The following is a 17,846-nucleotide window of genomic DNA, read 5'->3' on the forward strand; positions in this document are numbered from 1 at the left end:
TCAGGGGTCCACTGGAAACGACCCCACCATCAACTGCATATGTCGGGGCCTGCCGGCTGGCCGTCAGGTGCCACCTTGTTTCTTCCTTTTTGCCCAAGCCGTATTCAGGGGCAACATCCTGCTAGGCCAAGGGGCGCGGCAGGAAAGCGTTCGTCGGAAACCCTCGTTCTGCTCGGTGACATTGAAACGCTCGTCAATAGCGGCGAGGGCCTTGGCATGGTTCTGCTCTCTACACGCGGACCTCTTTTGCCTGAATCAACGGAGTCTCTCCCGTGGTCCAGGACCAGTCGGTCTTCATTCCTATTACGCTACAACGCTGGTTTGCACAACCTCACCAGCGGTTGCAGCCATAGGTGAGCTCGACGACTGTCGCGGCATCTCGGAGAATGTCACGCTGAGCTAGCTGGCCCATGAGAAACCGCCACTTCGAGGTTCTCCTGGATCCGAAAGTGGTGGAGACGGTAATCTCGGACAACTCCCGCATGGGTCTGATGCTCAGAATGAAGATCAAGGGCAGGCAGATGGAGCGCGCCGCTACACCGTACGACAGCGGGTCATCCTTGGCCGGCTCGGGCTATCTCGGTGAAAGTGGGGCGATTCTGAATAAAGGAGCAATGGGAGCAACGATGCGCTACCGCGGCGCACCACAGGACAACGGATCCGGAGGCGGGCGCTGGGGAAACAAAGGAAACGGACCTGACCCACACGCCCCACACCAGGGCCGGGCCCCGGCGCCGGCGCGGCCCCGACCTGGGTAGAGGTGCTAGCGCAGAAAAAAGGCCGCGGAAACGCAGCGACACCGAAAGGGAGCACGGGGGTTTTAATCCAGCTAGCGCACGGGTGATTGGAGGGGTCGGTAGGGTCGATTTGGAGCAATCAGAACACGAATTCCATGAAGTGTGTCGAGTATGACCCAAGTTTTTCATGAACATAATATAACTACCTAACTAGCTAGGTACCTAGCTATTAGGAGGATAAATATCCTCAGGTATATACCGAGACAGACAGGCAGGTCAAGTTGTCGAATCCTCCGTAGCCCTCTACATCCGTTTTCTTACTATGCAGTAGACACAGACAAGCGCCAATATAGATGTTCACCGCCAACAATCGCGTTGGGTGCCAACGCACCGTCTCCTGATTCTCGTCATGTCAACCATGGACATCCCCTTCATTACCATCGCCCCATCGGCGCCGCATACGCACACCGTCGTCTTCCTGCACGGCCGCGGCGACAGCGCGCACAACTTCGCGGCCTCCCTGGCCCACTTGCACGACTCGCGCCACCGCACCCTCGTTGACGCCTTCCCCTCCTTCCGCTGGGTGTTCCCCCAGGCCCCGACCCGCCAGTGCGCCAGCTCCCCTGACAAGTGGCCGCAGTGGTTCGATGTCTGGAACATTCGCGACTTTGCTGAACGCGAGGAACTGCAGGTCGCTGGGCTCAAGGAGGTCGTCCCTGCTATCCGCTGCATCCTAGCAAATGAAGCGGCGCTGCTCGGAGGGCGATGGGATCGTGTCGTGCTGGCGGGAATCAGCATGGGCGCCGCGACGAGCGTGCACACACTATTCAATCTAGATGTGCTAGCTGCGGGCGGGGGGAGGCTCGCTGCTTTTCTAGGATTTTCATGCCGGTGTCCATTTGCCGGCAGAACGCTCGCCGAGATGAGGAATGTTCTCGGGTTGGAGGGTGTCCCGGGCCATGATGACGTCCTTCGCAATACACCTATGCTACTTGAGCACTGCATCGATGATCCGCTGGTTTTGGTTCAGAGTGGCCGGGGCTTGAGGGAGATACTGCGTGGATTCGGTGCGCACATTACGTGGAAAGAGTATCCGAACGGAGGACATTGGTTGAACTCGCCGACCGGGACGGATGATGCGGTAGAATTTCTGAACAGGCATGTTCTTGGGACAGGCAGGGTTGAGGAGACGTCCTCGATCCAGCCTCGAGGCACATCTGATGCGATGGATTTGTCCTAAAGTCATCCCACTTATCCCTTTCTACTTGACGGTCTCATCTCCAGACTCGGAAAGACGAGCCACCAAGCCCGAGCATGCTGGCAGCCGGGAACAGGTTATGCTTTGCCTGGTTAGGCTCCTACTGGAGCTTATGCCTTATAATTTTCTTTTGACTGGCCCCATTCCAACCAAACCCGAGCTGGTGTAATGGTTATCACGTCAAGGTCACCAGGGAAGTCTACAGCGCGGAACTGGCCCGAAAGGGCGGAAGATCCGGATTCGAGTCCTGGGTTCGGGATTTTTTTTCCTCCTTTCTCTTTTCCCCCTTAGTAAAAGGAATTCAGTAGTATTATCGATCTGTAGAATGAAGCTATTCCAGGTAGAGGGCCTGGTGCCTAGGATCTAGGAAACAGGCCTGGTATCGGCGCTAATCTCGATCGGGCTTAGCGGTTCTTCACAATCTCTGGTTCGGCTCCTTCCCGTGGCGCCCAGTCGAAGAACAAAGCCGCATGGCAAAAGCGACCACTCAGAAAACGTCAGCAACACAGGAATTACATGAAGTGTGTCTGACTGACTTCGGCAACAGCCTAGCTATCTACCCAAGGGTAGAATTTGGAATTGCATCATGTTCAAATCCTCAGACCCCCAAAACTTCTTTGAGACAGAGTAAGAAAATATCACACTTGACTGTTCACACATGAGATGGAAGTCTAAACGTTGACTCTCCAGTGCGGACCAGGCGAAGAGGGAAAGACGAGCAGCCAAGGCTGACAATAAGTATGGCAACCCAATCATACTGAAGTCGAAGATCCTAGCGGTGACGCCTGATCCTCGCTCCCCCTCGTCAACCATATATGTCGCTGAATCAGCGGGCTCCATCCGCAAAGTCAACCTCGATGTATGTATTCTTGACTTGCACACAGAAGGTAGGGCAACAGCTCGACTAACCTTAAAATGTGACCTGCATCTAGGATAACGACACCAAGGCAGTGTACCGTGGCCCAACGGCTCCCCTGACTTGTGTTGCTATAGGTGGGCAGGACAGCAAGACGGTCTTTGCCGGCTCATGGGACAAGGCCGTGTGGTCCTGGGACTCGGAGACGAGGGCTCCGGGCCGCAAGTTCATCGGCCATTCGGACTTTGTTAAGGCTGTTACCTGCACGAGGATCGGGGGCAAAGACATCCTCATCAGTGGTGGGGCAGACAAGAAGATTATCGTGTGGGACATAGGCACTGGAGCCCGCCTGCACACTCTTCAGGACAGCGCAGTCAACATGCTTGCCATGCAAGACCTCGCCGTCGACCCGGTTCAGTCGGATACGAACGAGATCTTCCTCGTCAGTGCCAGCAGTGACCCCCACATCCGGCGCTGGAGGATAAGTCTGGAGTCGTGGGAGCAGTTGGAGGAAGTCAATCCTGATACCCCTGACGCGGATCGGCGGACGATACTGGAACATGAGACGAGCGTCTACAAGCTGGTCTTCGATCATGACGGCGAGGAAGTCGATCTTTGGACATCAAGTGGAGACGGCACAGCCAAGTGCCTCTCTCGTATTAAAGGATTTACGGCCGAGGAGAGTTTTAATCACGGAGACCATGTGCGAGCTGTTGCCGTAACAGAAAGGTGGGTTATCACGGCTGGGAGGGACGAAGACCTGAAGTTTTGGGACCGGTCGTCGGGGAAGCTACATTGCTCACTCGAAGGCCACTATGACGAAATTACCGACATTGCGATCGTAAAGGGCTCGCCCGAGCGACTCGTCAGTGTGAGCATTGACGGCACCATAAGAACTTGGCCCCTGGCAGCGGCTTCTCTAGACGCTCTTGTTCAGGAACAGAAGGATGCAGCCATAATAGGTGTGGGGATCGAGCAGGACGGGAAGGCGGATGACCTGCTGACTGCAGATGAAGAAGCAGAGCTTGCGGCATTGATGGACGATGATGATTAGACTGAAAGAGATCACTGGGACTACGATGGAAGAAACATCCCTGCTAGCTCTGCCGAACGGGTGCATGGCCCTCGACAGCTTTTGCCAGGGGCCGAGCTGTGATGTAGATGCGATCATCCGTTCAGGTGGCGGGAGTTTGCTGCGGGCGCAACAGACACGGCCAATTAGACGCTGATATTTCTTCTTCGAGGGGCATCGCGCGGAAGCTGCTCGCTGGCCTGCAGCCTGCAGCAGCACATACCTGAGAAGGCTTCGTCTAACTTGATCTTGAACAGACGAGCGGGTCTAGATGGAGTGACACGAACGCGTTTCCCACTCTGATAAAAAAGCGAGATGCAGGGGACCGAAGCCGGTCAGTAGTGGGGCCCCAGGGCAACTATTACGACGAGGCCGGAAAAGCACAGCGGTCTAGATGTTCGTGTCGGCAACCCCGTCTCTTCGTAGGCAGTTATCGAGGAGTAGTTAGTGCCTGCTCCACACTTGGTCCAGTGTCCAGTCCTTTGGAAACAAAGTAAAGAAGAAGAAATACGGTACCCATCTATTCGACAGGGATATGTTGAAGGTTTAAGGAACAGCTAACTCTAGGACGGACATGAAAGCTTAACGTGGTAGTCCTCTACTTTGGTTTGGTTTCCGACCACAGGCCTCACTCGACGACCTCCAGCCGAGCCATAATTTACTCTCCTGCGGTCCTGGAGGCTCGGTCAGAACCTCATAATCTCCAACGGCCTGGTCTTAAAATCGAAGCCGACGTTCATCGATGTGGCCGGGAACAATATCATCGTCGCACCGACTAGACAGGGAAGAAACTATATTCCAACCTCATAAAGCTTCGTCTGCAGAAGAGAAGTTTCAGCCTAGCCAAAGTTTCCATCTGACAGCAGATCCAACGTACATCAAAACAAACTTATACAATGTAGCCCCTCATGGCATCCGTGGTGGAGGCATGCAGCTCGAAATGTCTTGCCGTAGGAAGGAGAGAGAGCCAACTGCTACTGCCTTCGTGTCGCGGGCGGTCCCAGCTACCTACCCGAATACCTGTCCTCGGCCAGCTGATGCCTCGAGTTTGGTCATACTTGCCTGATGTAATGGGTCGAAGTTAGGTAGCTTTTAAGCTCGCGCGGCATTCAGTGTGGCCCACACCGTGCACATCCGAGGCACCATCCCTGATCAACCTAACTTCCCCTGAACGGCGAGCTGCGCAAGCGCCAAAACGCCTCCACTGAAGAACCATTGGAATAGACTACACGACGGATGAAGCAAGCGCTCTGGCAGTTTTCTGGAACAAACGGAACAAACTGCATTGCCATCTCTCGGCCGTCAGCATCTACATGGATTCTGATGCGTTCGCGCAGAATTTGAGTCGATCGACCACCAAGTTTGCCCTCAAGCCACTGTTTCTCGGCATGGACCACGAGTTAAACGTCAATGGCTGCGAGCCAGCACGGCTTCCCGCACTTCTGCCAATTACGGCGTTACTATGTTGTTATCCGTGGCAAAATCTTGACCCTTTGGTTTTTTTCGGGTCACTTATTACCTCTAGACAGGTAAGAAAGAAAGCAAGACAAGAACAGAGTTGCGGAGTGTGTGGGTAGCCGAGCGGCTCCCCCTTTCCTTCCTGCTGCTGCTAGGTGCGGGTGCTGCTGCAGCTGCTGCTTCTCTCCTGCCTCTTACTTTCCTCGTGTCGTCACCTTGAAGTCTCATGCACGAGATCCCACTTGACGGCTTCCCCCTAGGTACCTACCTAGTCTTCATCCCTTTTTTCTTCTTATGTGGCATAAGGTACTTTTGCCCTCCGAGCCAATCTCAGAACCTACTGTCTGGGCCCCGCCCATTAGGGCCACTACTTCGGTTGAGTTCTAGAGTTATCGTTTTCTCCTCGAAACGATCGAGTTGTATTGATTTTGCGCCCTGGGTTCATGGGGGAAATGTCGGAGGACATGCTGGGCGACTCGACGCCACCGCCGTATCACGGCAGCCTGGTGGCATTCGAGGGGCCCGAGGATACCGTCGCGACCCAACTGCGCCTTCTTCCCGCATCCCCCCAGATATTAGTATTGCCAAGCATCGACCACTATATGCCGACGAAGGAGAACCCCGAGCGCTCGTTCAGTGCCCGTTCATACGTTCGCAATATCCATATCGCAGCCGCGAGTCGGTATGAGGCCGCTTTACAGTTCCTCAAAGAGGCGACCCCCGAGAGGAGAAGGCAGGTGTTTCTGTGCGGCGGGACGGCGGGTGCCCAGGCTCTGTGCCTATCCGGGATCAGCAAAAACGAAACTGGCGGCGATATATCGAAGGCCGACTCGATCTTCGGAAGTCTAGTCAAGCATGGTGTTGTTGGTCTCTGGAAGGATGGTATACCGATAAACTGGCAACGCACTCTGACCGGCCAGAGCGGCGGTGATACGGATGGGGATCAGTCCCACGAGGAGGGGGGAGAATTACAGGACCCTATTTCCTGTGCGATGAGGGCGGCTGATGCGCTCGACGAGGAGACTTCCGCCCTCCAACTCACAAACAACGACGCTGATCTGGCGGGCAATGAGAGACAGAGGAGTACCAGTCCCACAATGCTGGAAATGACGGGCAGCTCAGCGGACTCAGCTCCTTTCTACCTGCTCGGAGCGGATCCCGAGGACGATGACGCCTCCTCCGGGCCGCAGAACGGTGCGTATTCGCGAGGTCATGCGGCTCCAAGGACAGGACTCGGCCGGACATCAAATGGGACGAATGGATACGACCTGTCGATCCAGACTCCGCGTCATTCACAGCCTGATATTGGTGATGCATACCGTACGATACGTCACTCGCCCTCCATCTTATCTGAAGCATATGGCTCGCGTCCTCCAACTCCGGAACCCGTGGTCTACGGCGAGGCACGTCTTGTTCAGATGCGGTTCCCGGGCCCTCGAAATCAGTCGAAAGGCAACCCTGACGCGAGAAGGTTAGGCACCGAGGCCAATGGTCGCAGGGGTTCGCGGTCTATCCCTGGCGAGGGCACGTCGCACTCGACCTGTGCACAGCCCAGGTATCGACATTTAGAGGTGCCAGAGGCAATGTTGACAAGGGCGGGTCGAGCAGTCACAAGGCAACTACCTATGGCGGCTAGCCGGGCTTATCCATCGCCAGACGGATCGCATGTCGACAGAAACACGGATGCAGCGCAGGAGGCCAGTATCGCTGCGGCGGCTGGAAAGACGTTCGAGGGCGACATTCCGTTCCAACCTGTCCTGCCACTAAAAGAAGACCTCGTTATTCGGATCACCGACGAAAATCCAAAGCCCACGCTTGACTTCGTCATTGAAATGTTCAAGGAAGGCTTCTACCCGGTCCAGTTTTCCGAGTCCCTGAGTTCATTAGAAGCTGACGAGAATCCTGTGAGCCCGGCAACCCCGACTAGCCCAGAACCAGCAGCCCTCAAGGACACCGACCGTGCACCTGTTCAGATCAGAATCTCTCAGGAGGCCCTACAGCTGCCACAGTACCAAGAAGAATATGATCCCTATGCGTGTCACGCATATAATCCCAACTTGTGGGAGAAGGTGCAGCCTCCTCGGCAGCCCACCCCTCCGCAAGAGCCACCACGGCCACCTACCCCAAGAGTGTCTACTGACAAGTCTATACCCAAGTCTTTTACCAGGTCTTTTGAAAGGACTTTCGATAAGTCTGCTATTCACAAGTTCCACAATGTTCTTACTACTCGCCGCCAGTCGCCCCTTTCCGTCCAGAACGCCGTGAGAGCGGTACTCGCTATCCACTTCCCTTCGGACAACCAGGCGGATGACCAGTCACCGCCGTTGCTCCAAACAGATCCATATAGTCTGTGGAACCCGGTCTTCTACGATCCGCGGACGAGCGACCCAACGCCGGGACGAGGAAAAGTGGACCTGGTTCTTGCCATTGGCACCCAGGCTGGAGTGAGAAAAGACTACCTGTCAAGGGTTGCAGGTCAGATCGAGAGACTTGCGGTCAAGCCTAAAGGGGCCTCGCGGGGCGGTCGCGTCGATATGAGGTTTGAATTCCACCATGAAATATATGCTGCGCGCAAACTGTTAACAGCCCCCCCCTCCAAATAGATATCTGATTGGTCTTACAACCCAAGCATCCAAGGCCAAACCCGTTACCCTCGATATTTGTGGTGATCTCGCCACCAATCCTACTTTGCTGGCAACCCTCATGGTTCCCTGCCTGGAAACATACTTGGCTGCGCATGTTAATGTTCGTTTTCTGTTGCTCGAGTACCCAGCCGAGCATTTATCCACCGTCCTGGCGTTGCAGAAAATCATCGGCGATGACATCTTCAAGGTCTCGGCCATAATAAAAGGAGACCATCTCGAGCCCCCCCTCATGCATGGTGTGGATAATAACAGCCCCGGAGCAAACAAGCGATCGGCCGCTGGGGCAGGGTCGAGCCCTGCCGCAACATTGTCCCAAGCCAACTTCATCATCACCTCGTCGGCGGGCGATTCCGAAGTTGCCACCTTCATTACGACAATCTGGAAGATCCTCATCAACGTCTCGGAATACTACGTCCCCGACCACAACCCGCGAAGAGCCACCTCAAAACCGGACCTCCAGCAGTTCGCCGACCAGAACGCATGCGCCACCGCCCTCGGAGGCACCCAAACCAGCCCCCCGCGGCGAGACACCTACCACCACCCCCGGCCAGACCCTCGGCCCTCGACGCCGCCAGGGACCGTACCCCCTCCGACGTGGCCGCCGAGACTGCCTCCACAGCAGCAGCAGCAGCAGCAGCAGCAGCAGCAGCAGCAGCAACGGCAGCAACAGCTGCCGGGGATAATACCGACGCCCTTCCCGACATTCCCGCCCATCCCGCACCGGCCGGCGTCGCCAACCCCCTCGAGGGAGTCGGCCGGGTCCCTGGTGATGGGCGGCGGCGGCGGTGGTGGTGGTGGTAGCTCCTCGGTGGCGGAGACGGCGACGCGGTCGTTCCGGACCATCCGCAACGTTGGTAGGGCGAGACTGCGGGTTCTGCGCCCGCCGCCCGGTTTAGTGACCCGGGAGGGTACGACGCACGCGTCGTGCGGCAGGGGAGGAGGAGGAGGAAGGGGGGACGGTTATCATTATGGCGGGGGGGAGAGGGAGGAGGATGAGGAGGAGTTTGATCTCGATGAGAGGAGGTTGGTGCCTATGCTGCTGCAGCAGAATGTGAATAGGGGGGGGAGTAGGAAGGCGCTTAAGTGGTTGGGTCTGGCTTAGGGTAATTATTGGCGGTTTTGGGGGGTTTATACAGCTGCGGTGTTTGTATATGCTGTTTATCAGGCCGCATTCTTCGACCTAGGATTTCGCTTTTTCTTGTTTAATATCCTTATGTGCAGTCAGCGATTCGAGGTATTCACACAACGCCCTAAAGTAGAGTCAGTTCGGTATTGCGAGTCTGAATCTATATGTCAACAGCGAGAGATCTGCGAATAGACCACGGGAGGTGAAGTACAGGTGCTCTATTGTAGATTTGGATACCGGGAGACGTGTCATTGGACTCTAAAGACCATGCAGAAGAAGCAGTCAAGTGGGCGGGAGAGAGAAAAGAGGTTGCTGTCAAGGAAACAGAACATGACGATTCCCTAGGTAATTAATTAACACCCTCCCCCGATGGATTTGCGCAAGAGAACAAACGCGGAAAGTTCTGACCGACAGTTGCGTGGTCGAGACTGGGAAACCACCCCTCCTTTGCCGCATACCCTCCTCAACTATGCCCAAGATCGGAGGGGGAAAAGAGCAGAGTACACTCAAACCAAAAAAAAAAAGAAAAAACCTGAGCACAGCAAGACACGCAATCCCCGGGCTTCGCCAGTCTGTTCCGTGATGCACGCCTAGAGTCACAGCCCAGCCTCTCAAAAGGTAGCCATCCAAACCCCCGGTTAGCAGGACGGGCGGGCCTTGCTTCGTCTCCCATCATCTAATCGTCATTTCCTCTATCGGCCCAGGTTCCTGAGAGAGAAAAGCGCCCGACAACACGAAAGGAAGGTTCGCCTGCTTTAGCAGCAGGGGTTGGTGCTCGACGACGAAACGCCGTGTCCCGGCCCGACTTGGACGTTCGGCTTCGTGTTGTTGGTCGCTGTGGTGCCCATCCGCTCCTTGATTTGGCGGGCCATGGTCAGGAAGGCCTGCTCGACGTTGCTCGCGTTCTTGGCCGAGGTTTCCAAGAAGGGGATTCCCAGGCTGTCGGCGAATTCCTGAGGGCATGTGAGTCAGTTATCGAGAGGAACCGAGAAGGGGTGAGGGGTATTTGAGGACGGGGTAGGCCCAAGGCACACCATAGGGCGTACGGTTGCGACAGACCGCATCCTGGTGGCTGTGAGGAGGATTCCTTACCTTTGCGACTGTGTACTCGACCACTTTCTTGTCCGCCATATCGCTCTTGTTGCCTACCAGGAGCTTGTTGACACCCTCGGTGGCGTATCTATCGATCTCCTGTAGCCATTGCTTGACGTTGTTGAAGGACTCCATGTCGGTGACATCGTAAACAACGCAGATGCCGTGAGCGCCTCGGTAGTAAGATGATGTAATGGTCCGGAACCGTTCTTGTCCGGCAGTATCCCACTGTAGACGGGTCGATCGTCAGTATTTGCTCCCGCTCGACTAGAATGCCTGATTCCTGGGGCTGCTTACGATCTGAAGCTTCACCGTCTTGCCGTCCAGCTCAATAGTCCGGATTTTCTTCAGGGTATGTCAGTATAAGTATCACAACCTGCAAGACCTGGTCGGAGAAGGCATACGAAGTCGACACCGATGGTGGAAATGTAGGACTCTGTGTAGGTATCGTCGGCGAATCGCAAAAGGAGACAAGACTTTCCAACACCGGAATCGCCGATGAGGAGGAGCTTGAAAAGGTAGTCGTATCTAGGGAAGGGTTAGCAGGCAGGCAGAATAACGTGAAGCCTTCATTTATGGCTTTTGGACGAGGAAGAAGGGTCTGGAGCGATGGTGAAACTCTGGAGATGGAGGAGGTCAGCCTTGGTCACCACGAATGGGGGGAACCGGGGGTTGCAGGGACTTACCACTCGGGATTCATGGTGGCGGATAGACGGGGAGTTGATCAAGAATTCTGATGTCGAATAGGTATGAGAGTGGTTGGGTGGAAGAATGGGTTGGGGGTGGGAAGAGAAGGATGGATTTAAAGGCGGTTTGGTGATGATGTGGAGAGCAAGTCAAAGAGGTAGCCTGCGTCAGGGCGTTGATCCAAAGAGACAGCCCAGCAGCCAGTCAAACCTGGGCCGTGCGTAGGCCTTTGATTAGTGGAACAGTTGATATTTCACGTGACGTTCTCTAGAGTCTGGAAGCCTAACTTCTTCGGTGGACTCAAATTGATGGTTGCAAAGTTAGGTACTTTGACATGAATGATCTCCAAGTAGGGGATCAAAGATAGCGAAATTAGGGAATTTACTTTTTGGTAGATTGCATGGACTGCTGGACCAAGTCTCCAGTTTTGCAATAGCATATTTTGATATTACAACCAGATACTGCCGACTGGTGGCAGGTGATCAGTCAACTACGCAGTTGATGGAACCACATGCCTTTGGCGTGGGATTCATTACGCCTTTGGGCCTAGGCACTTCTCGGTGGCCAAGTCTCAACTGTGCCAGGTGATAGACGTCCCCAACATTGCCATTATATCATACCCTTGTGTCACCAACAGTGAAAGCTCTGGTTGATGCAGGAACTTCCCCAGGAAAGTTTCACTATATCAACCTTAATTTCGATATTCGGGTTTCTTGCCATCTTGGACCCTGTTAGGTATTTGGAACCTCTGGATAGTGGCGAAGTCAAAGATATCCAGGATTCTGTTGGAGGCTTCCATGCAGCCCACCCTGGGAGGAGAATCTCCATTCCGCCTGCGTAAACCAGATACCTTATTAGGCAAAGCTTCCGTATTTTACAGGTTTTTGTATTATTGCGTAGCCAGGCACACTAGTGTAAAACATGCACCTATAATTATCCCTTTCGCCGCATATAGCACAGCATAAGGAAAACCTCCCGAGACCCAAGTAACCGACACTGACATCATCCGAATCACAAAAAAAGAGTACCACTTTCAGCCTCAACCTGGGCAAAAGGCGCATGTCCCCCAGAAAACACACGGACAAATGCCCGCACCAAACAGGCTGCTGCGGTCGCCATCACAAGTTGTGAGGCCCTCTACGGTTGGCCGAATACGATCTCTCTTCTCCGACCAGCTACGCCAAAGCAATGCTGAGCCATGGACCACACCACCAAGGCCCGTGTCGAAACCTGCCACAACATTGCAAGATGCAAATCCACACAACTTGCCCGAGGCCTGGTTCAACTCAACATTCAACCTATCCAATAACCCCCTTCCACAACCGCCACCAGGTCAACCCAAACCGCCCGAAGATACCAAGGTGAAGCTTGGACAGAGTAAGTCATGATTGCATTTTATTTCCCAGTTTCCCGCACCCTTGCGCCAGCAGTAACTCCCGCTCTCCCTCCCCCCACATCACCATCCAAAAAACCTACCTAGTCAGCTAACCCGGTTCTCCCCCTAAACCCACAGCCCTCCGAATCCTCCAAGACCGCCTCCCAACCCTCCTCCAGTCCCCGCTCCCGCAGGAGGTCCTCTCGCCCAACATCTCGCTGCACCTCTTCCCCTCGACGCACCCGCACCTCCCCGCCGTGTCGGGCCGCGTCGCCTACAAGGCCGCCCTGTGGACGTCGCCGATCGCGTGGAACCGCGTCCCCGTCGTCGGCAACGTCCGCCTCGAGATCCTGTCGGAGCGCATGGTGCGCGGCCGCGCCGCCCGCCGCCACGGCGCCCTCGCCGAGCAGCTCATCGTCCGGTGGCGCACCATCGGCGGGAAGGGGAGGAGCAATTGGGGCCTGTCGTTCCTGAACGGGGGCGGCCGCGGGGCTGGGGCTGGAGCTGGTGCTCGGAGTGCTGGAGGTGATGGTGATGGCGGCGGTGGTGGTGGTATGGTCGAAGGAAGGGGAGGGGTGGTGGGCTCTTCCCAGCGCCCAGGCGAAGATAAGGAGTTTACGGGCCTGTTCATCTTCGAGTTCGACAGGGAAGGGAAGATACTCAGCCACACGATCGAGCACGTCGAGGAGGGCGGCCAATGGGAGCAAGGGGTGGGCGCCAAGGTCGTCGGCCTGACTGACTGGCTGCTGGGAGGAATGAAGGGCAGCAGGGAGGGATCAGATACCCCGTGTCCGGCGTTTGCAAGGAAGGAGAGGTGAGCTGTGGTGGCCACTCACTCTACTGCGGAAATACGGAAATACTACGATTCCCCTGGGCAACCAGCATGTACGAATGGAATTCTGGTCAACGGCAGACAGCGGGGCACACGGAGTTCACGGCAGCTTGTTCTTGGTCTTTTTTTTGTAAAAAGGTTTACGGATACAGGGTGCAATTCGGTACCTAGTGTAGATATGAACCACTCCCCTTTATCCTGGTACTTGTTCCTAGTTTGTATCTCCGCCCATCTCGCCGCTCAGCTCCCGTGATGTCAGCCCACGCCTCTGGGAGCCCCGGGCAGACCCGTTGGAAGAGAGTCCGTTGGCCCCGTGGCCGCCGTGCTGCAATCCAGACGCCCCCACCGCCTTGACGCCGCGGCCGGGCTTCTGGAACGCCCCCTGGACGTACGAGGTCAGCGCGGCCCTCGTGGCGACGACGACCTTCTCGGCCTGCTGCAGGGCATCTCTCAGCGCCTGAGCGGTGGGGTCCGCGTCGACGTGTCCGACGGTGCCGTTCCCAGACACGTCGTCGGTGCGGCGGGCCGCCTTGCGCTCCGCGAGGAGCTCGTGGATGTGCCCGTTGAGCCAGAGCCCCTCGAGCTGGGCTTCGGCCATGTGGCCCGCCCCGGCGATCTGGCCGCGGCAGGTCGGGGCTCCGCAGAGGCAGTCGAATGGCTGGGCCATGTCCCATTCGGTGGACGGGTAGAAGAACTGGTCTCGTGGATTAGAAGCTAGCTTGGGTTACGCATCCGGCTGTGCCGAAACAAGGCCGGGGGCGGGGTGCGGGCATAACATGCTGTCAGTTCATCACCTGGCTGAAGTCCCTTCTGACCGACGAGGATGTTGAGACTGGAAGTGTCGAAGATCTTGAAGAGTTATCACATTGGCTTAGCAGTCTGATTCTTGTCTAAACGATACAATTTATTGCGGGGGAGGGGGTGGGGGGGTAAAGGAGAAAGTGGAGAAGAAGGAAGATGCGCAGTGGGCCTCGACTAACAAGAGACGGGTCGCAGGAGTGGTTAATGTACAGAAGGTCGCTGTTGAGGTTCAGGTGCTTGTTCCGGCCAATTTGGACTGTGGCGTAAGTGGGCTGTTCGGCAAGGGTGCAAGGAGGGAATGCCATCTTGGCAAAGACGGCAAACGGAGCAAGCGTGACCTTGGACAGGCTTTTCGAGGTGAACTCGGCATCGTTGATGATGACATTCTGGATGTCAGGATGCGAAGGCCGAGCCCAGTGGGGAGTAAGTGGCGCCATATGTGCGATTCTCTGGAGTAGAAGTAGGTATAGCAAGTGGGAATATTTGGTGGAAAATTGCTCGAGTCACTTACAAGATTGTGTAGCGAATACAATGACGAGAATGGACGCTGCCTGGTATATTTAAGAACGGATGAGAGCGGATGAGAGCGGATGCCCCTCGCGCGACCGCACAATGTCTCCACAGGCAGGTGGGCTGTATGGACATGTTGTTCGGTTGTCGGGAAATCTCAATCGTATTTTAACTCGGCTCTTGGGAGGAGCAATGACATATGACGGAGGCGCTTGTAGCGGCTCGCCTGCGGTATTTAGAGTTTTAGCATCCTACTACTGCCTACTTCCGGAATCCCCAGCCCACAACAGGTACGGCATGGAATCTAGGTGACTTCCAGTCAGCTACGGCGGAGTTGTCGATGGCATGTGGCAGTGAATCAACGTCCATGATACCCTCAGGGCTTTTATGGCGGGATACCTGCCCGCTTACGCCTTGCTCGCGGGGTTCCGGTGCGGTGCCTCGGCCCCGGGGACAGAGACTGGAAATGGGATGTCGGCCGCCGGCAAAGGCGAGATGAGACGACCTATCAGAATCCCCGTCAATTACCAAAGTGGGCAAACCCTTCCCCTGCAAATCTGCAATCTGCAAGCACCACGACAGGGGGAAAATGCTGGATTTCTGCACGCCATACAGACGTAGGTACCGCCGTAAGGTGACATGGGGAGCGGCACAGAGCCTTACCCAGACCCTTTAACTTTGTATCCCTTCGCCGTCGAACGAGTCTGATATGGATCGTGCGCAAGGTGCGATCATCAGCTCAGAAATCCGTCCATTGCCATGCATGGGCATTTTGAGACGGCCCAAACGTCAGCGCGAACTTGTCATCAACCTGCATGCATATCACCCATCAAGTTTCTCAAAAATTCCCCACGCAAGGAGCCACGCAAAATAGCCACACAAGGCAGCCACAGAACTGGCCTTGACACATGAAATCGATGTGCGATCGTGGTACCGGGCTAGCCTCCCGTCCCCACTGCCTAGTTCCAACAAGCATGGAAGGGCGGCTGCCTGGCAGATCTTCTGGAATCCGGCACCCTTGTGGCCCGTCCCTTGTTCATCTCGCGCAACTTCCCGCAAGTGTGGGACTGTTCTTCCCTGCGGTCACATCCACCGTTTAAGATAAGGTGCCAGTGTCTGGGCACCCAAACTGGCAAGACTATGGCGGGAGGGCATCACCGGCCTAGAGTCTCTCTAGTGCCCGACCGCGTTCCATTGCAGCTAGGAAGCACAAGCGGCCTAGAGCGGGCGAAATGCAGGCTCACGCCATTTCGTCGCCATGGGAAGAGAGCCCGAGGTGGGCTTATAATTCCTCTCCGTTATGGAATCCCACGACCTCCTCTCTCCGGTCACCTGTCACCTGAAACCCAGAAGCAGGTTTTAGACCCCTGTCCATGACTCAACGCGCCCCGATTGAGCTGAAAACCACAGCTTAGCACCGAGCAGATGCCCATACAAAGGGTAATAAGGAAACGCCTGCGTAATATCAGGCCGGTGGTATTATCTGTTGCACGGGGGTGGCCTCTCAGAAGGTGCAAATCCCGCCCGTACCCACCACCGCCGCCGCGGTGATCAATCTGGTAGAATGGGGGCACGCCACGTGTAGCGCAAAAAGCTCGGGAACTCCTATGTAAAGCATGTCAGGTGGCGACCGAGAATGCGCGTGTCCTTCACAGCACTCTCAGGCTGTGGGGGTCGAACCCAACTGGATGTTCCCTTTTACGGGGAATATGACAACCGCCGTGCCTGGGCAACTGCGCCCTCTGAGCTTGGCTGGGGGGTGTGTGTGCTTCTGGATATAAGCAATCCAGATGTCGCCAGCAACCCACAATCAGACCAACTCTCCGACCACCCTGACAACCCCGGTTTTGTCCCTGCCTGTCCTGAAGGCAAACCCCGGCGATCTCCACCTCTGTTCTCGAAAACGTAAGTCACATACCATGGGGGCTTCCGGTGACCCTGTCCCCATGGGTTCTTTGTAGCTTTACTAACAACCGGTTCAGACAGCCCGTTTAGGAATGGCCCGGGGAAGAAGCCCGCCCATGTGCAAAGGGAAGCCCCGCCCCAAACCGCAGCCGAACCCGCCAACTCCAATTCCCCCGTCTCCATAAGCCTCCAACGGCCCGCGGAGGCTAAAAAAGGTCGACGGACAGGGGAAGAAGAAACTCGGAGGCAAAGAAGTATCCCTGGAAGGGGCTTGGGCTTATTGACCCACTGGGTCGACGACGGCTTGATCCAAGGATGTTATGTCTCCTACCTATAAGCAAGACGGACAAGGCGGGGCTGGCGGGTCTGTTGAAGATGGGGAAACAGTCTGCATGGGTCTGAGGGGTGAATGGCTCCCTACGGGGACTCCGGGAGGAATCCGATGTACGAATCTGGCATCTACTATCTACCAAAGGATGGTAGGGGACAACCGCTGGAATGCACCAGCTCAGGCCATCGGAGGACTTTCGGCGAGGACGTCACTCTGAAGAATGAGACAGCAATGTCGGACTAGGGAGGACGACGGGCGAGTGTCTTTGTGATATATAATCCACTATACCTCAAGGCGTGCCGTCGGATGTGAAGATACGATGCGCCGATGAAGGAGACGAGATTCTATAGGCTCATCCCATGTATCAGCCGGATATAAAGAGTGCTGCTGCGTGTGCCTAGGCAGTCCCAAGCTGGCTCATGAAGGTGAATCGTACGTCGGCGTCCTCCATCGCAGGAGCATCCAGCAAAACAACCCCTTCCTGTGCCTTCAAGACTTGATCCCAGACCTTTAATTTACCCCTTTTCACCTTCCATGCTTTGGGACTTGGTGCAAAATGCCCGATAATATCGAGGAGGCCGCAGCGCCTCATGGGACTTTTGACCTAAGTTTGATCTGTCCATCAGGGCCTTCCTGCGTCACCTATTCCTAGGAAGGCATTTCGATGAGAATCATTAGGGAGGTGAGCCTCATGTCGGCCAAGAAGGCTGATATCTTCGTTCCTATAATCAAGGAAGAAGGCGTCTACAGCAAGGTAAGTAAACACTTGCAACTGCATTAATTCTAAGCGACTGCTAACTCAAAGTCGTAGATGTCTCAAGCCTACGCCAGCCTTGACACCCCCAGGGGTATGTACTCTAAGATTTGTCTGCCAGGACGTTGCAGTAAACCTTCTTGCAGACAAGATAGCGTTTATTGTGATTACAACTGATCAACATTTACAAGACGAATTGCTTCAAGATGCCACTCTTTTAGGTCACTGAAGTCACGAGTGTTGGCTCCACGGGACAAGTGGTCGAACCCTTAGTCTGGCACCGCCAGGATTTAACCAGCTACATTTCGAGGATCCGGGGGGGGGGGGGGGGGGGGGGGGGGGGGGGGGGGGGGGGGCGGGGGGGGGGGGGGGGGGGGGGGGGGGGCGGGGGGGTGGGGGGGGGTGGT

At 55.7% G+C, this 17,846-nt stretch overlaps 7 protein-coding genes and 1 non-coding gene across 8 annotated transcripts; 6 read left to right on the forward strand and 2 right to left on the reverse strand.

Annotated features, from left to right (window-relative positions):
• The first annotated feature begins 83 nt into the window (after positions 1-83).
• On the forward strand, positions 84-1,008 carry QBC33DRAFT_521135 (uncharacterized protein). The gene is made up of 2 exons (XM_060426429.1): positions 84-353; positions 416-1,008. The coding sequence occupies exons 1-2, from the start codon at positions 217-219 to the stop codon at positions 756-758; spliced, it is 480 nt and encodes a 159-aa protein (XP_060288619.1). The 5' UTR covers positions 84-216; the 3' UTR covers positions 759-1,008.
• Positions 651-2,327, forward strand: QBC33DRAFT_521137 (alpha/beta-hydrolase). The gene has a single exon (XM_060426430.1). It carries the CDS (start codon positions 1,147-1,149, stop codon positions 1,975-1,977), a length of 831 nt encoding a protein of 276 aa, XP_060288620.1. The 5' UTR covers positions 651-1,146; the 3' UTR covers positions 1,978-2,327.
• Positions 2,150-2,254, forward strand: QBC33DRAFT_t6. Its single transcript has one exon. It is a non-coding gene; the product is annotated as a tRNA-Gly (tRNA).
• Positions 2,328-2,581: 254 nt separating the features above from the next.
• Positions 2,582-3,905, forward strand: QBC33DRAFT_443198 (WD40-repeat-containing domain protein; the record flags this gene model as incomplete). Its single annotated transcript, XM_060424214.1, has 3 exons — positions 2,582-2,622; positions 2,686-2,854; positions 2,928-3,905. The coding sequence occupies 3 exons, from the start codon at positions 2,582-2,584 to the stop codon at positions 3,903-3,905; spliced, it is 1,188 nt and encodes a 395-aa protein (XP_060288621.1).
• Positions 3,906-5,845: 1,940 nt separating this feature from the next.
• QBC33DRAFT_443457 (uncharacterized protein) lies at positions 5,846-9,128 on the forward strand (the record flags this gene model as incomplete). The annotated part of the gene is made up of 3 exons (XM_060424225.1): positions 5,846-7,920; positions 7,985-8,834; positions 8,934-9,128. 3 exons carry the CDS (start codon positions 5,846-5,848, stop codon positions 9,126-9,128), a joined length of 3,120 nt encoding a protein of 1,039 aa, XP_060288622.1.
• Positions 9,129-9,907: 779 nt separating this feature from the next.
• Positions 9,908-10,944, reverse strand: QBC33DRAFT_510274 (GTP-binding protein ypt1; the record flags this gene model as incomplete). The annotated part of the gene is made up of 5 exons (XM_060425758.1): positions 9,908-10,105; positions 10,245-10,472; positions 10,542-10,589; positions 10,649-10,772; positions 10,934-10,944. The coding sequence occupies 5 exons, from the start codon at positions 10,942-10,944 to the stop codon at positions 9,908-9,910; spliced, it is 609 nt and encodes a 202-aa protein (XP_060288623.1).
• Positions 10,945-11,763: 819 nt separating this feature from the next.
• Positions 11,764-13,559, forward strand: QBC33DRAFT_521150 (uncharacterized protein). The gene is made up of 2 exons (XM_060426431.1): positions 11,764-12,308; positions 12,445-13,559. Exons 1-2 carry the CDS (start codon positions 12,017-12,019, stop codon positions 13,122-13,124), a joined length of 972 nt encoding a protein of 323 aa, XP_060288624.1. The 5' UTR covers positions 11,764-12,016; the 3' UTR covers positions 13,125-13,559.
• QBC33DRAFT_8954 (uncharacterized protein) lies at positions 13,237-14,637 on the reverse strand. Its single transcript, XM_060433161.1, has 4 exons — positions 14,451-14,637; positions 14,119-14,388; positions 13,919-13,987; positions 13,237-13,832 (listed from the first exon to the last, which is right to left on the reverse strand). Exons 2-4 carry the CDS (start codon positions 14,374-14,376, stop codon positions 13,350-13,352), a joined length of 810 nt encoding a protein of 269 aa, XP_060288625.1. The 5' UTR covers positions 14,377-14,388; positions 14,451-14,637; the 3' UTR covers positions 13,237-13,349.
• Between the last annotated feature and the right edge of the window lie 3,209 nt (positions 14,638-17,846).

The sequence above is a fragment of the Phialemonium atrogriseum genome, assembly GCF_030411735.1.
Source record: "Phialemonium atrogriseum strain 8032-3 unplaced genomic scaffold QBC33scaffold_1, whole genome shotgun sequence".
Classification (NCBI taxonomy): Eukaryota; Fungi; Ascomycota; class Sordariomycetes; order Cephalothecales; family Cephalothecaceae; genus Phialemonium; species Phialemonium atrogriseum.